General features: G+C 51.6%; 1 protein-coding gene across 1 annotated transcript in view; it reads left to right on the top strand.

The window, feature by feature from the left end:
- Positions 1–17,344, top strand: part of MYBL2 (MYB proto-oncogene like 2) — a 28,532-nt gene extending 11,188 nt beyond the window's left edge. The window contains exons 7-15 of the mRNA XM_034641588.1: positions 3,274–3,561; positions 4,032–4,238; positions 6,149–6,562; positions 7,644–7,783; positions 11,631–11,730; positions 13,183–13,296; positions 14,633–14,737; positions 16,053–16,202; positions 16,810–17,344. Of these exons, the coding sequence (XP_034497479.1) occupies positions 3,274–3,561; positions 4,032–4,238; positions 6,149–6,562; positions 7,644–7,783; positions 11,631–11,730; positions 13,183–13,296; positions 14,633–14,737; positions 16,053–16,202; positions 16,810–16,938 (1,647 nt within the window). The 3' untranslated portion in view covers positions 16,939–17,344. The remainder of the gene's footprint in view (positions 1–3,273; positions 3,562–4,031; positions 4,239–6,148; positions 6,563–7,643; positions 7,784–11,630; positions 11,731–13,182; positions 13,297–14,632; positions 14,738–16,052; positions 16,203–16,809) is intronic.
- Positions 17,345–17,864: the final 520 nt, after the last annotated feature.

The raw sequence follows: 17,864 nt of genomic DNA, 5'->3' as shown, positions 1-17,864 counted from the left end.
AGATCTTTATACCATTCTTGAATCTGTCACCTCTTGTCATAACCTGCTGATGAACATCTGTCACCATTTCTGTTAAGACGCTTCGGTGAACATCATCGCTCAAATTCTTTGTGCGTGTGCTTATTTTTTTTTTAATTTTAAAAATATTTTATTTATTTATTTGACAGAGAGAGAGGTAGCGAGAGGGGGAACATAAGCAGGGGGAGTGGGAGAGGGAGAAGCAGGCTTCCCTCTGAGCAGGGAACCCGATGCGGGGCCTGATCCCAGGACCCTGGGATCATGACCTGAGCCGAAGGCCGACGCTTAACGACTGAGCCACCCGGGTGCCCCGTGCATGTACTTTTTGATGTGGGTTAATTTTACAGGTGTGGCATGACTGGGTCAAGTGGTCCAGACATGTGAAATTTTCATAAGCATCACCAAATTGCCACTCCAGGGGTGGTACCATTTTGTCCTGTCAGTAACGGATGGCCTTGCCTGCTGTCTCACACTGTTGTCACCACTGGCTGTGACTATATAAAAAAATATCTTTGCCGGGGTGCCTCAGTCGTGAAGCGTCCGACTCTTGATTTCTGCTCAGGTCATGATCTCAGAGGCGTGACATCAAGCCCTGAGTTGGTTCGGGGCTGCACACGGCAGGTGGAGCCTGCTTAGGATTCTCTCTCTCCGTATCTTAACAAAAACAAAAAAACCAAAAAACTTTGCCAATTTTATGAACAACAGTGGATTATCATTTGGGTTTGATTTCCTTTTACTACTGGTGAGGTTGACCGTTTTTCTTTAGTTTATTGATTTGCTTTTACCCCTTTTTTTGTTTTTTTGTCATTCATAAACTTTTATTTATATATTAAGGATATTACCCCTTTATCATATAGTAACTCCTTTTTCCCAGCTTGGGAAACTTGGAGCTTCCTCATCCCTTCACTTTATAAAGGTGTAGTTTATAGACAGTAAAATTCATCCTTTTAGTAGATAGTTCTGTGCATTTTGACAAGTGTAACCAACACCATGGTCAAGGTGGAGGACGTTTCCAACACCCCCTAAAATTCCTAAGCCTCCAGCCGCTGGCGACCGCTTCTTTGCTTTCTGTCTTTCCATAGTTTTATCTTAGTAAGGACGTCGTGTAAATGGAATCATAAAATCTCTGCTCTTCTGTGGCTGTTTTCTTTCGTGTCGTTATTAATGCATTAAGATTCATCCATGTGACTGCGTCTGTCAGTGATTTGTTCCTTTTTACTGCTGAGTGATAGTCTGTTGTATGGGAGTACCACTCTTTATCTATTTACCAGCTGAGGGACATTGTTTCTAGCTATGTTTCCAAGTAAAGCTGCTATAAGCATCTGTGTACAGGATTTTCTGTGAACATAAGTTTTCATTTCTCTGGGGTAAACATCTAGGATCAGGATTGTTGGGTTGTATGGTAAGTGTATTCTGAATTCTAAATGAAATCACCAAGCCATTTTTCAACACGGCTGTTTCCAAAGCAGGATCCCCACATTCGGGCCTTTAAATAGCGTTTATGGCATTCTTCCCCTTTCTCCGATTGTCGCAGTTACAAGTTTTCAATCAAATCTGTTCTTCTCTCCTTCTCTTCCTTTGCTTGGATCACAAACCATTTCCATCCTGTTCACTTGACAATGATAGCAGTAATAGCGGCGGTGTACGTTGGTGCTGTTTGCATCGTTGCTGATCTCCGTAGCACCCCTGCCTGGTGAGCCTTAGGTCCTCATTTTACAGGCAAGAGAGCTGACCCACACACAGGTCACACAGCTTGCTCAAGGTCGCTTAGCAAAAATGGCCAAACTCTGGCTGAATCCAGAGCCCGTGTCCTCTCCCTGACGCCATTGTGTCCCTCCTCATTGACATGGGGATCACACTCCTTGCCCTCCAGAAGGCCTTGTTGCTCACGTGTGCCATTTTCAAGGCTACGCTGGGATCTGTAAGGTTAACATATCAGCCTTAGTTTCAGGGTTCTGCCAGGGGAGCTATTGCCCNATTTTTTTTTTTTTTTTTTTTTTTTTTTTTTTTGGTCACAAAATTAGTGTACATTCATTTTCCAAACAATATTAAGCATACAGAAAAGTCACAAGAATAGTACAAAGAACTCCCACAATACTCTTTACTAGATTCATTAGTGTTTTTTTTTTTAAGGATTTTTTTATTTTTTATTTTTAAGGAATCTCTATACCCAACATGGGGTTCGAACTCACAACCCTGAGAATCAAGCGTTGCATGCTCCACTGACTGAGCCAGCTAGAGACCTCTAGATTCATTAGTTTTTAACATTTGCTGGATTTGCTTTATTTTTCTGTATACAGGTACTACTTTTTTACCTGAGCCATTTGAGAGTTCGTTACATGCATTTGCCTCTCTATCCCTTAATACTGAGTCTGTGTTTCCTAAGTATAAGGGCCTTGGCTTACGTACTTGTAGTATTCTTTTGTCTAGTTCAGGGATTTTAACACTGACTCAGGACTTCTAACAAATCTACAGTCTATACTTCCATTTTCCTGCCCACGATCCAGTCTAGGATTAGACTTCGTTGTTGTCACTTTTCGTCTACACTTATCTGAATAGTTCGTTAGCCTTTCTTAGCCTTTCATGATGCTGATACCTTTGAAGTATAGGATAATGCCAGTTATTTTGTAGATTCATTCTTTCTTTCTCTCTCTCTTTTCTTTCTTTCTTTCTTTCTTTCTTTCTTTCTTTCTTTCTTTCTTTCTTCTTTTTCTTTCTTTCTTTCTTTCTTTCTTTCTTTCTTTCTTTCTTTCTTCTTTTTCTTCCTTCCTTCCCTCTTCTTTCTTTCTTTTCTTTCTTTCTCTCTCTCTCTCTCTCCCTCCCTCCCTCCCTCCCTCTCTCTCTCTCCTTCCTTCCTTCCTTCCTTCCTTCCTTCCTTCCTTCCTTCCTTCCTTGTTCCATGCCTAGTGTGGAGCCCAGTGAAGGGTCTAAACTCACAACTCTGAAATCAAGACCTGAGCTGAGATCAAGAGTCGGATGCTTTACTGACTCAGCAACCCCAGCGCCCCATCTGTCTCTCAGTTGAGATTTATCCGAGTTTCCCTATTAGATCAGGTTGTACATTTTTATTTTATTTAAATTTTTTATGTTAAGTAACCTCTGTGCCCGACGTGGGGCTCAAACTCAACAACTCTGAGATCAGAGTCGCACACTCTATAGACTGAGCCAGCCAGGTGCCCCAGGTTGTACGTTTTTCGCTAGAATACTACACAGTGAATATCTCATAACCAGAACCCCATGCCCCATGTCCAACAGGGAAGTTTTGTGACCAGCTGGCCCCCCGCGCTTCCTGCCATGAAGGAAGAGGAAAGCAGTGAGGAGGAGGCCATGGCAGCCACCACATCTAAGGAGCAAGGAGCTGTCCCTGCAGACCTGGATGGAGTGCGAACACCAGAGCCCTTGGAGGACTTCCCGAAGCGTGAAGACCAGGAGGGCTCCTCGCCGGAAACCAGCCTGCCCTACAAGTGGGTGGTGGAGGCTGCAAACCTCCTCATCCCTGCCGTGGGGTCCAGCCTCTCGGAAGCCCTGGACTTGATCGAGTCGGTAATGTTGGTCACAGCACTTGACAGTGGGCCTAGAGCACCTGCCAACCAGGAGTGCTTCTCTTGTGGGCGGGCATCCTTCTGTTCACTCCGTCACCCCGGCACGTCCCCTGAGCGGATGCTGAGTGCCCAGCTGGGAGCCAGGGCCTGGGGACCCAGATGGCTGCCATGCAGTCCCTGCCCTCCTGCTCTACAGTGCAGGTGGGGTGGGAGGGCTCCCCAGAGGAGGTGGCACTGCCCTGAGACCTCAGGGATGACGAGGGGAGGGCGTTTGAGGCCTGTAACAGTGCACGGGCGAGGATGGTGCTGGCGACACCGGATGTAGGGCTGGGGCTGGGGTGCCGAGTGGGTTCTTGTAACTCCGGTAATGCTGCCCCTAAGGCTGCACCGGCTCTGGATTGTACCTTGTGGGGGAGAGCTTGGTGGGGACTGCACCTCCTAATGTGACATCCCTGCTCCTCTCTGTGTCAGCCAGGCCTGCTGTGTGGAGTGGGTTTCAGGACGTGTTGGGTGAGAGGCCTGGCAACTGGGCACGGCGGAGTTCATTGGGAGGAGGCCCACACTCACCTTCCCACTTGGGCTTCCCCATCCTTGCTAAGAATAATGACGCTGTTTATTGAACATTTACTAAATGCCAGGCTCTGGGTTCAATATAGAATCCACACAGTATCCTGTGAGGTATGTCCTTTCTCTGTGTTTGTAGATGAGATCGAGGCTCAGGGGGGTTAAGTCATGTCCCCACGGTCATACAGTGAGTAGGCTTGGGGGTCTCGGCCGTCCTGACCACCTCTGGCCTCCAGAGGCTGGGGCTTGTCCCGGCTGCAGGGTCTAGCTAAGCAGTCGTCACCGTCACAGCGGCAGGTGCTGCCTCCCCTCTGCTCCAAGAAACTTTGGGGGCACAAGAAGCAGGTCTCCTTGGTTTGTCAGTACGTTCAGTAAAGAGCTCTGAGGCTGCCATGGGCAGTCCCCGATTCAGGCCCTAAGGGGGGAGTTAGATGAGCAGAGGACGCTCTCTGTGCCTGGCATGGTTGGCCTTTCACAGTGTTCCCTGCCTTCATCCTCAGACCATTCTGCATCTTCTTCCCTTGATAGATACAGAGAGGGGGAGAGGGGAGCTCAGTTTTGTTGAGCGCCCAGTGTTTGCCAGACCAATGCTTAATTAGTTAACGACAGTAGCTGGCGTTTGAGTGCCCACCATGGGCCAGGCTCCTTACTTGCTCCCTAACATGCGTGCTTTGTTACAGCGTTTGTGGACACCCTGCCGTCTGGTCCTCCAGGCAGTGCTTGTAGGATATGATTCTGGTCCATTAGACACCATCAGTCTGGGTCCTTCTCGAGGTTGGGGTTTGCTGCTGGAGCGTGGGCCTGAAGTCAGCCCTGCCCTGAGCTGGCCTCCATCCTTAGGAATGAACTGCCCACGCTTCTGCGAGTCCCACGGACCAGGAGTCAACACGAGGATCTGGGTCTACTCAGGGCCAGACCTCCAGGGACCAAAGCTTCTGTCTCCAGCAGCCCTGTGGCTGGGTTGTAATTTATCGGGCAAAGGAAGGAAGACCTGGGTATGACTCAGAATTGCTTCCAGAAACTTAGGTGACCTCAGGCAGATTGCACCTTCTCTGGCCTGGAAATTAAGAAAGTAATGCTTGTCTGGCAGGTTCTTGTGGGACTGGAGGCAGTTTAGGTGAAGTGGCCAAGGAGGCATCCGTGACTGGCAGGCACATGGAGCACAGCAGAAGACATTCTCCAGGAGTTTGGCCGTGTAGATCAGGACCCTTAAACCCGGCCACACAGCCCCGGGCCTAAGACTTCACTTCTAGGAGTCTCTTTCAAGGAAGTCACCAAAAATGCAGGAAACGATTTGAATCCAGGATGTTCATGAAGATGTTATTTTTAATTTTTAAAAACTAGAGGAAAAAACAATATCCAACAGAAGAATGGGGTAGTTAAGTAACCTATACATTCATATGATCAAATATTTTGCAGTCATAAAACCTGTTTTAAAAGTTGGAAAATTTTTCACATAAGAACTGATATTTAATAGTAAACACCTAACTTATAGGTAATAGAATTAGGCACTATTATTATTGCTATAATTTTAAATGGAAAAAAAGCAGGATATAGAAATGATTTTTTTGTAAGGGTAAAAACACAGAATCCTAGCTATCGTTGAGGGACGTGTGTAAGTGGTAAAATGAGAGAAATGCATGAGGGCGGTAAATACTGACTTCAGGCAGAGGATGTGAATGAGGGGAGATGCCTGGGGCTTCAGTGATTCAGTTTTATTTCCTAGGCTCCTCGATGGGTGTCTGAGTTTTCTTTCTTTGTGCTTTTTGTCGATCTTATGTATCGCTTTTTAAAAGTAACAGCGAGCATCCATGTGCGCAGTAGGACTTCAGGTATGTTTGCAGATAGAGATACACAGATGTAGATGAATCCTCAAGGAAACGCGAGAAAACCTTCACGGTGATGACTCCGGGGCTCTGGGTCCCTCCCTGGCGCTTGTGTATTGTCCTTTAATGATGAGTCTTCCTGTGCCGGCTGGGAATGCAGAGTGATTGCAGGGATTCCTAACCCCCCTCTCTGGGCAGGACCCTGATGCTTGGTGTGACCTGAGTAAATTTGACCTGCCCGAGGAGCCGTCCGCGGAGGGCAGCATCAGCAACAGCCCGGTGCAGCCGTCCCCATCACAGCAGCAGCCGGCGCCGCCGCCCCGCCAGCCTGCTGCCCCGGTGCCCAGTGTGACCGAGTACCGCCTGGACGGCCACACCATCTCAGACCTGAGCCGGAGCAGTCGGGGCGAGCTGATCCCCATTTCCCCCAGCACTGAAGTGGGGGGCTTGGGCATCGGCACGCCGCCTTCGGTGCTCAAGCGACAGAAGAAGAGGCGTGTCGCCCTGTCCCCTGTCACGGAGAACAGTGCCAGCCTGTCCTTCCTGGACTCCTGTAACAGCCTCACCCCCAAGAGCACACCCGTCAAGACCCTGCCCTTCTCGCCCTCTCAGGTGTGTGGACCCCACCTTGACTGCTCACTGGGTTGGGTGCACAGACTCCCAGTGCCTGGTTCAGGGCCTGGCACACAAGCACATGTCATCCCGCAAGTCCTCGCCGAGCATCTGCCATGTATGAGGCCCTGTGCTAGGTGCTAGGGGCACAGAGGGGAGCAAAACCAGGCCTGGCTCTGCCCTCAGGAAGCTTATGCTCAGTGGGAAGACCAGTTAATAGAAAAAGCTGCAAATGAATCTGACACCTGGTATGCAGAAGACTTACAGAGCCGTGAGGGCATCTCGTAGGAATTTGGGAGGACACCACATAGCAGGCCTCAAGCAAGGGCAGCTGACGAGAGAAGGAGGATGGTGAGCTCTGAGCCACCCAACAAATAGCCCAGGGTGATGGGGACACTGCTCCGGGCTGTGGGCCTGAGGGCTGCTCGTGGCCCTGAGCTACCGGGGGCACCTTCAGGGCAGAGAGGGGGAGGGTAGTGCCACAGATTTGGCTCAGATCTGGATTTGTGTCCCATCTCTAGAACTCAGCACAAGAACCTTTACCTCTTTAGTCTCAGCTTTCTTACCTGTAAAATGGGATGTCATAATGCCATCTACGTCACAGAAGATCTGTCAAAACTACATGGAATTCTTGGTGTGAATGCTTAGCCCTGGTGTGAGGAGCTGCTCTGCGTGTTCACGTTACCAGCACCATTGTCACTGTCCCCTGTCCACAGGTCGGGTGAGAGCTAGTGTTACTTCTGAAAAGGAGTTGCTCTCAAGACTGCCAGCTTCCTTTGCCCTGACAGCACGGTCGGCAGTGCTGTGAGTGTGGGCATGGGGGATGGCCCTCCCCAGCCTCGAAAAAGCCAGGGCTAGGGGCAGTGACAATCCCAGGGGTCTACGTGAACCTAAGTGGTGGGTCCTGTCGATCTATCCTGGTCTTCATTTTCTGGTGCCTGGTGGGGAAGTGCTCCCAGGTCGGGAGGGAGACCTCTGTCAGAGAACAGCCATGGTGGGGGACGGGGGCGGGGGGGTCCAGGGTCTCACCCCACCCCTGCAGGTTGTCATTTTGTCTTGTTTCCGTCTTCTTCCCTGGCAGTTTCTGAACTTCTGGAACAAACAGGACACACTGGAGCTGGAGAGCCCCTCACTGACGTCCACCCCGGTGTGCAGCCAGAAGGTGGTGGTCACCACACCCCTGCACCGGGATAAGACGCCCCTGCACCAGAAACACGCAGCGTGAGTGCTATGCCAACCCCTCCCTGCTGGCCCAGGAGCTTGGGCCTTGCCCCTCCCCAAGCCAGGGTCAGGATCCCCTTTGGAAAAACACCTGAGACTGTTTCCAGAAGGCAGCCTCCTTCTGACCACCATGCCTCTTTGTTTTTGTCAGGATTGTCTGGTGCTTCATCTTTGTTCCTCATTTTCAGTTTTTAATTTGATGGTTTTCTAATCTTAGGACTAGAGTCCAAATAGCTATGAAAATATGTCCCCTCTTGTGTAAGTTTCAAGTGCAAATCCACTGTGTTTGAGCAGCCTTAACATGAAGGACAGAAATGCCCTGGTTCTCCCTGTCTCTGTGGTGCTCAGTCAGAAGAAGCCCACGCTGACAGCTTATGAAGCTCCGTGTCTCACCTGTATAGGTTGCTTACCTGTGTGCTTGGGAAAGGCTTTCACAGAAGTGCACTTCATACATCATCGTGACTCTGAATTCCAGGTAGAGACAGTGGCTTAACTGTGCTCCTGCATATTACGTTTGCTGCAGGAGAAGCATTGCCATGTTATTTCCTGAGTAAGCTGTGTAATTCAGGAATCAGCTCAGAAATGTTAGCCCTTGTAATGATACCTAATTTCAGGAAAGCTTTATGAATCACCTGGTCAGAGATCAGTCTCTCAACAGTTGACCTAGAGTTTAACAGATATGTTGCATGAGGAACGATTCTCTGTTCAAGCCAGAATTTTTCAAATCTAAGCCTTTAAGCAGATATGCTGGTGCCACAGAAGGCATTGATGGTGCTTTCTCCTTTTCCTTCTCATCCTTGTTACTAATCGGCGGCTGCTTTCCCAACCTTTCTGGGTTTTTTCCATGTGAAGAAGTGTTTCCTCTGCTCCTCATTCCTCTATCAAGCTGTATTTCCACCTGGTAATATGTTCCTTCTCGCTGAAGGTCATCCTTTAACATTGTAGTTTGGGCCTGCTGGTGAATCTGGAAAGTTTGTATCTGAAAAGTTCCCTTAGTGTTTGAAAGGTAGTTTTGCTGGGTATAGAACTCAGGGTTGACAGATTTTTCCTTTAAGCATTAAGGATGTTGTTCTCCTGTCATCTGGCCTGTACTGTTTTATTACTGGTTTTGACCAAGCTGATTATGATGTGCCGTGATGGAAACACTTTAGCCCTTGTATCTTCAGATATTCTTTCTGGACCTTCCCCCCCACCCAGCCCTCTTTAGGGACTCCACAATTACACACATATTAGGCCATGTGGAGCTGTCCCACAGCTTACTGATGTTATTACTATTGTTTTCACTTTTCTTTCTCTCTGTTTAGTTTTGGACGGTTTCTACTGCTCTGTGTTCAAGTGACTAATCTTTTCCTCTGCAGCATCTGGTCCCCGGTAATCCCATCCAGCGTGTGTTTCATCTTAGGCATTGTGGTTTCTGTCTCCAGATGTTCAGCTGGATCTTGTAAAATACCCTCCATCTCAACTTTGCTGTCGAATGTACGAAGTATATGATAGCAACTGTCTTTATATACTTGTCTGTTGATTTTAGCTTGTGTATCAGTTCCAGGTCAGTTTCCAGGGATGGCCCTTCAGGGAGGGAGAGCCCTGCAGAATTCTGGGAAAAAGCAATTCCAGGCAGGTCGAATTGCAAACGCAAAGGACAGAAGGATGCTTTTCTTGTGTTGTAAAGAACAAAAAGAAGGCCACTAAGTTTGGAGTGAATCAGGTGTAGAGCATTGTTGGCGAGAAGTCAGGGGTTGCCAGGGCTGTGCATCAGTGGGGATGGGCCGCATGGAGCTGATAACGCCCCTAAGATTTTACTGGTTCATAAAGCAAAGACCTTCCCTGGTTTTAAAGTTTGGCTATTTTCTGGGTTAGATGGAGTGCTTTTTTGAGTTGTTCCCAGAGAGAAGGCTGCGAACGAGGAGGGTGTAGGGCCTGTGCCATCTGACGCCTGGGCTGTCTGTCTGCTATTTTTCAACAACAGGAGCTGGATCTAGAAGCCTTGAGGGAGAATAGCTGTGACCCCAAACCCTGGGCTCTGCTTTGTTTCTTAGGTGTTTATGTTGTGGAGAAATCTGATACCTAACCCACCGTTACTCCTTTGTAGCAAATCTTTTCTTTCTCTTTGGATCCTAGTAGGGCTTTGGTTTGGTTTTGGTTTTCATGGTGGTATTATTATTATTATTTTTTGGTTAATTCCTGAAATTTGCCAAGCTAGATGTAGGTGTGCTGTCTCTTTTATTAACTCCCACCACCCTGATTTTCAAACTCAAGACTCAAACTTTAAGCTAAGAAAATGCACTTTTTTTTCTTTTTTTAAAATTGTTTCTCTGGGGATTTGCCCCTTTACCTTCTACCTTTAGGTCCTTCCTACACAGTCTTGTCGGTTGCTGTGTCTCTGTCTATCTTCACCTTCCTGGTCATTGTCTTAAGCCATTTGAACTTGAACTCCGCAAGGATGCCGCGGGACTGTCTTCTGATTCACCAGTTTGCTCCTGCACTTTCTCCCCTGCTGAGGCCTCCAGCTTACAGAGTTGCAATTTTTCATCTCAAGCAATCTTTTGTCTTTCTTTTTCAAGTTGGCCTCCCTTGGTGGGTCTTGCACGCATGTATTCTCAGTTCTTGTAGAAACTGTGAATTCGGTTCTAGGGTTTTCTTGTGTTTATTGCAAAAGCTCCATGTCCCACAGAGATGTTTGATCCCGAGACTTCAATTCATCTCTTGGAGCTACAGTTTGAACCACGAGATGTTTACATTTGACCAGTACTTATCTTGTCATTCTTCATCTTTACTGGAGGGCGGGGCCTCTGTGTGTCCTGGGTGGGATATAACAAGAATTTGGGGAGAGATTGAGTGGATCCCTGTCTAATCTCAATCCCGAGGAAGGAAATAAAGAATGGTCTGCCCTTGTTCCAGCCTTTTATGTCCCGTGGAATGGCTGGCAGGCTGGGGGAGGTGGCCGGAGTGGGGGCCCCAGCAGCTGTGTCCACCTTGGCCTCTGCTCCCGAGTTCCTGACTATCTGGGTGTTTCTCATCTTCCGACAGCCTCAGTAAGGCCTGGAAGTCAGCTGTGGTGGTATCTCTGGCTGACGGAGGTCATGCGGGCCTTGTGCAGTTGGAGAGATGGTTTGCCCATAGCCAGCTGGCGGGGTGTGTGTGTGTCGGGGGCGGGGGTCTCTTCTGGGCCTTCCCCACCAGGCTTCTCCATCACAGGCAGAAATCGCTCACTGCTGGGGCCAGGGCTGATAGCTTTTTAATATCTGTTTGTGGACCAGACCCTTCCCATGTTTCTGTCTGCTAAAGCTTTCTCTCCACATATGTGTTCCCACTGTGATCATTTTGAGGGGACTCAGGAAGAGGGTACTCTAAGCACGTGTGTTGACTTCACCATCTTGCATCACGTGTCTTCCCTTTATAATGCCGCTGCCACGTGCTCTCCATGTGGCACGTGCTCTCTGGAGAGAGCTTGGGGAAGGGACTTGGTCTTCCTGGATTCTTGCCTTGCTCCCCTGCCCTTCACTTGCTGGGCCTGCAGTGTGGCTCTGGGCCTGCCCTGTTTATGAAAAGTCTGAGCAACATTCTCAAACGTTCTTCCACCTGGCTGGGGCTCCAAGGCCCTCTTAGACTATGTCCTGTTCTTTCCTGCTTTGGAGGCTGGCCAGTCCTCTAAGGCCCTGATGAAGACCCTCGGGTATAAATGTGGGTAGGGATGTGTCATGGGAAGAGACCATATGCCTGGGGCTTCCTTCTTGCTGCCGAGGCCAAAGGTCAGGTGGAAGGACCGTGGGAGTCATGGGCAGCCTGTGGCAGAGCGACAGGTGTCTGTCCCCTACTCCATCGCTCAGCCTCCTTCTCTGCCTGACAGGTTTGTAACCCCAGATCAGAAGTACTCCATGGACAACACTCCCCATACGCCAACCCCGTTCAAGAATGCCCTGGAGAAGTACGGACCACTAAAGCCCCTGGTATGTGGTGCAGCCAGGCAGGTGTGCATGGTGGGGTCTCTCAGATCCACATAGCTATGTATGGCTCACAGAGCCCTTTCCCTCTGAGACCTCACAGACTCTCCCAGCAGGCCTGAGAAGTTGCAAATATCCTGATTTTACAAATGGGTGCTCCGAGGCTGAGTTACTTACCAATTCATCAGACCTTTCCTGAATACCTGCAACATGCTGGGTGGGCACTGGCTGGCGCTGGAGACGCGGTGGCATCCTGGTGAAGCTCAGGGTGGTGGGGTGCAGGTTGCATGAAACACTGGCGCCTGAAGAACTCAGCACTCCCAGTGCATCTTCCATGCCGGGGAGAAGATGGGCAGATGCCGCAAATGAGAAGGACTGGCTCGGGTGCTGTGGCCAATGGCTTCTCACACTGACGGCTTTGGTCCGCTGCCAGTGCTTTCTGAAACACGGGAAAGCCAGCTTGTGGGTGAGCCTGAGGGGCCAGTGAGGAGGCACCTTCCTGGCAATGGGCAGACCGCCCTTCTCCCCACTCCTCCCAGTGGGATGGTCGTGCTCTCCCCAGTGAAAACAGAAAGCTGGCACCGTGGGCTTTCTGAAACAGAGGCAGGTGTTTTAGAAATGAGTTGAAGGTGAGAGAAAGGCTGTCAAGAAGCATTTGGCCTGTAAACGGTCTGTGGCCTGCCTGCCCCCGCCCCCCATCGCCGCCACTGTGTGGGGGTTCTCTTGCTGTGGTCTCTCCGGCCCTGGGCTGGAGCGGATGAGCTGACAGAGTCCATGAGCCCGGTGAGACACTAGTTAGCACCTCTATCTAGTGCAAGTGGGGATATGGTTCCCAGACACTGAGATACTGGCATGCATTCCAGACAGGTTTGAGAGGGCGCATCTGACCTTGCCAACTAAAATTAAAGCATGTGGGGGCTTTTAGAGTGACTTCGCAGGGTTGCCTTCCCTTGCACCTGCTGCCCCCTTCCCTTGTCACTGCCGCCTGAAGCCAGAGAGGTCACCTGGAACCCCACAGGCCCAAGAATGGGAAATGGAACCAAGAGTCCCCATTAGTGTGGAACAAAGAGGGTGAGGAGTTAGGGCTTAGGAGTTAGGGGTTGAGAAGGTGTCCAGGTTCTAACTCCATAGCTCTATAACCTTGGGTCAGGCGCTTGCTGTCTCTGAGCCTCCCATGTCTACCCTGCGGAAGATGACACTGTTGCACGGGGTTGCGTGAGGGTCGCTATGGTGATGTGGGTATACTCCTGGCTCATGATGGGCCTCAGTGAGTTGAGGTCAGTGTCTGCTTGTTTATCCTGCAAGACAGGATAGTTAATGGTCATGAATGGGTGCGAGGTCAGCGTCAGCATCCTGGCCCTGGGCCTCCTTCCTGCATTGCCTAGGACAGCCAGGGTGTGGCTGGGTCCCAGAGCCTGGCTGTGGAGCCTCACATGGGCTGCCCCACCCCACTCCCAGCCCCAGACCCCACACTTGGAGGAGGACTTGAAAGAGGTGCTGCGCTCAGAGGCCGGCATCGAGCTCATCATTGAGGACGAGGCGAGGCCTGAGAAGCAGAAGAGGAAGGCTGGGGTGAGTGGCCGGTGGGGCTGGAGATCCCCTTCCTGGTGGAGCCGTGGGGATGGGGTGAGTCTGGGAATAGTTGGTAAAAGTTGATCACTGGGGAAGGTGGAGCTGCAACCCATGCCCTTTGTTCCTCAGAGTGGTTATCAACAAAACCCACCAAAGTGAGGCCCTGGTGCTCAGGACCCTCCCCTTATCTCTCTGAGCTAGGCCCTTCCTTTAGCAGCATTGTGTTGGGACCCTTCTCAAGTAGGCTCTGGGCTGGGTGCAGTGGATAGGATGGCGATACAGACCCAGACGTGGTCACTCCCTCCTGGAGGCGAGGGTGCGGAGGCAGATACTAGACAAACACACCGGTGACTCTCTCAATGCACACAGCATTCAGGGAGTAAGTAGAAAGGGACACAGAGGATTCCAAGGGAAGTCCTCAGACGACTTCAGCCACGCTTCTGGGCCATGTGAGCCGGGTGGGGGACAGTTGGTTCAGGTGAGGGGGAGAGCTGGTGGGGACACTGGTCAGGGACACCCGGGTGCAGAGTGCAGGGCAGGGGTTGTCCCAAGCCAGCCCAGAAGCCACACCCCTGCTGCACCATGTGTGTGGTTTCCTGAAAGCAGATGGATTCCGTGTCCCCCTTTCTTGCAGATGCTTTCTTCTGAGGAGAGGTGGGAAGGTGGGAATGTGCCAGATGGGTGTGTGGGGAAGGTGGGCATTCAGTCTGGGAGGGGCCCATGGGGCGAGGGCCCCTGGGTGTGTAGGTTCAGAGAACTTGACCCAGGGCCCTCCCTGGCTTCTCCATGTCAGATGTTGGTTCTGAGCCATGGCAGTACCAATTTAGGACATACTGCTGTGTTGGGGGGGGTGAGTTAGTCCCAGAGCTCCTCCCTGGTATTGGTGCAGGGCTGGGTATTCTATAAGAGGCCTATGTCCCTCAGGTTTATGTGTCTGTGTTCCTCGTCTGCAGGTGGGTATTTGAGGTGTAACTTGGATGATTCTCTCCCAGGCCTGTTTAGGGGTGAGTTTAGCGTGGTAGAGGCCTGGGAGCTGTGCATGGTCCATCTGGGGGTGAGGCGTGGGTCTCTGGGTGGAGGTGTTTGTGTCTTGGCCTCCCTGTGGTTGGATCTGGCAGGATGGTCTGTCCTGGGTGCTAAATCTGTGATGGGGCCAGGGTCTCCTGGTCTACCTGTGTTCCCCCCACCCCCATCCCAATCCTTGCCAGTCAGGGACCTGGCTCGAAGGCTCTGCTGCATCAGGGTATGGCTCTGTGACCAGGGTGGTTGGGGCAGGCAACCCCAAAAACTCGGGATTCCCAAATGTCTGCCTTATCTCCCTCCTCCCCATCCCTAGCTGCGGCGGAGCCCTATCAAGAAGGTCCGCAAGTCCCTGGCTCTTGACATTGTGGATGAGGATGTGAAGCTGGTGATGTCCACACTGCCCAAGGTGCTGTCCTTGGTAAGGGGTCTGAGAGAGAAGCCACCCTGTCACCTGCTCGCCTTGCCCAGAACTGCAGAAGGCTCGTCTGGCCCAGGGAGGATGGAGTCTCCCTGGAGGCCCTCTGCCTTTAGAACCCTTTAGCTGTGAGGGGACCCTGGTGGGGGAGTGGTCTGGTGGTTCTTGGACTGGGCTCTGGGTGTCAGGCTTAGCTGTAAAGGGCTGATGGAGAAAGTGGGGCTGGGCACCCACCCCCCGTTTCAATCAAGGCAGCTCTGCATGTATCTTTCATAGAAGCGTTTACTGCATTGCTAGAGTTGCATTGCTAGAACATGTTTGAAAACCATGAATCTGGGTCCCTGGCACCTTCTCTCATATTCTACTCATGGGGGTGTTGAGAAGGTCGCTGATGTGCCTTGATGAGGCACAGCCAGGTGGTTGGGACACATCAGGCCTGGGAAGGGTACTGTCTAGTTCCAGGCTGAGCTCAGGAAGGGGGCTGCTGCCTACGCAGAGCCTGCCCTCAGAAAGCACACCACACTCGATCCCTGGCAGCCGACAGTGGGGTGCGTTGCCCAGTGGAAGGCAGCGAGAGGAGTGGGGGGTGCGCGGGGGATGAGACAAAGGGTTGTCTGATCAGATCCTGCAGATCTGGCGACTTAGGACTGCTTCAGACATAGCCCTTGCAGAGAAGCATCACTGGGCAGGGAGCCCCACAGGGCTGGGAACTTAGTACCATGCAGCCAGACCTGCAACAGGCATCGCCTTGGGCACATGAAATACTTGCCAAACAGTAAAGCTGTGTGGTTAAGTAGTTTAGAACATGGGGTTGGGGGGGGTGCTGGTGGAGTCCTGACACTGGCCCTTGTTCTCTGGGATCTCTCAGTTGTCCCAAGTTTCAGGTTCTTGCCTACCAGAACACCTAGCCCAGCAGACTGTTAGGAGGGTAAAGGCGGAGCAGAGCAGGGGGGTGGGCTGGCCAGGGGTACTTGGTGCAGCTCGTGGGTACTGGTTGATGCCGGCATCTGTGACTGCTCGTGGAGATTTCTGGTCCCAGGAAAAACTAGAGTACCCCCACCCCTGCCTGAGACTGTGGCGGAGAAGCCAGCTCCATGGAAGAAGGACCGGCATTATTGGCATCTATTAAGTGCCAGGCTCTGAAACAGGCACTTGACAGAGAAGTCCTCATCTGGAAGAGGACACTGAGGCTTAGAGAAGTTAATGTCCTGCCCAAGATCCAATAGCCCGGAGGTGGAGCTGCTGAGCTGTGACTGGTTTCCTCCCTTCCCCCCTCCCTTGTGGCAGAAGGGTGAGTCTGGCTCGGTTTTCCTTTCAGCCAACAAATGTCTTGTCAAGCTCCTCCAGCCTCATGGTGCCAGGCATCAAAGAGGACACCAGCCTCCTCAACGAGGGCTTCCTGCAGGCCAAGCCCGAGAAGCCGGTGGCAGCCCCGAAGCCCCGAAGCCACTTTCCAACACCTGCTCCTGTGAGTGCTGGCCACCAATGTGATGTTACCCATGCGGACTTGGCACAGGCTATCACCTCTGCCTGAATGCCCCTCTCAGGCTCTGTTTGCTTGATTAAGCTGACACTTCAGATCTCAGTCTGGACGCCACTCCCTCGGGGAGAGAGCCGTGTGTTGGAGAGCCCCCTCTCCACACGAGCCCCTCTTTTACGGCGTCATCTCGCTTGTAATTAATCATTGTCTCTGTGTTTAGTTGCTTAGCACATGTCTGTCCTCAAGGGCAGGGGCTGCCCTGGCTGCTCGCACCTCACTGTCTGTATGAATTTCTTGCTGTTCCTTCCCACCAGCCTACTTGGCTGTCACTTTTCCTTGTGCGGAGGCTGGTGCCACATGGGCACGGCCATGTTGTCTGGTCCAGCCTCCTTGCTCTACATCTGAGGAAGCTCAGAAACAGGAGCAACTTCTCCAGGGCCACTGGGATGGTGGAGGGAGCACAAGAAGACTTGTGACTTCAAAAGGGAGGAGGGTCATAGACACGTCCCCTGTTTCTCCTGGCCATGCTCACAGCGTTCACTGGGAGCATGCATGCTGCCCCTGCCTGGATGGTAACTTTCTTGCCTCCTCCCAGATGACCAACGCCTGGAAGACAGTGGCCTGCGGGGGGACCAGGGACCAGCTCTTCATGCAAGAGAAAGCCCGGCAGCTCCTGGGCCGCTTGAAGCCCAGCCACACTTCTCGGACCCTCATCTTGTCCTGAGGGGCTTGGTGGTCACGAGCTCATTATGTTTACAGGGGGCTGGAAGGACCGAGGTTGGCCTTTGAGTCTGAGAATCACACTCGGATGACCATGTGCAGGGAGCCTTCTGCCACCAGCCCCTCCCCAGACTGCTCAGGTGGAGGCAGAGCAGGGCCACCCACTCTCTAGTCTCCAAGTTCAGCAGTGGCTGCGGGTGCTTCCTGGTGCTAACAGAACAAAGTCCCACCCCTGGGCCTGCCTGGTCCTCTCGCCAGTGCCACAGGGAGTCCCATTAGTTCTCCCAAGCCCTGGTCAGGTCTGGCCTCATCTCAGACCCCTGCTTAGAACAGGGGACGTGGCCAGTGTGCTCCTTCCCTCAACCTATTAGTACATTTTCTTGAAAAAAATAAAATTTCCTTTTTCCTTATGTTTTTGTAGACTCCACCTTTCTCCTGTCCCCTGCCTGTGGTTTCCTGGTCACTGGGTTGGTTCCCTGGTGACTGTCCTTGGGGCCTTGAGGGATCTGGAGATCTGGGCCTTCCTCCTCAGAGGTCATCCTTGTCTGCACAGCCCAGGTCTGGGGCTCTGGATGCCTTCCCCCAAAGGGGCCCAGTGTACTGGAGGCAGTTTCCTCTGCACCCAGTGGCTGTCTCAAAGCTCTGAGGAGTCCTTGGCTGTTAGCAGGGAGGGAAAGGTGCATCGAGACCCTGCTTGGCCTTGCCATGGATTGCTGACCTGGCCTGCCATGAACCTAGCCCCCAGGTGAGACTGGTAAACAAGGAGTGACCAGCAGCACGGCAGAACTTCCTGACCACAGTGACCTTAACTTGCCAAGGCCATGACAGCAGTCGGAGCCTGTGCTATGGTCCACCCTGACCACGGTGCAATGGGTCCACTTGGCTAGAAGCTGGGGATCGAAGCAGGATGGGTGCCAAATTTGAGAAGGT

This window comes from Ailuropoda melanoleuca, chromosome 13, assembly GCF_002007445.2.
Source record: "Ailuropoda melanoleuca isolate Jingjing chromosome 13, ASM200744v2, whole genome shotgun sequence".
Taxonomy (NCBI): Eukaryota; Metazoa; Chordata; class Mammalia; order Carnivora; family Ursidae; genus Ailuropoda; species Ailuropoda melanoleuca.
The sequence above is the reverse complement of the archived record's forward strand: the minus strand, read 5'-3'. Positions and strand labels throughout refer to the sequence as shown.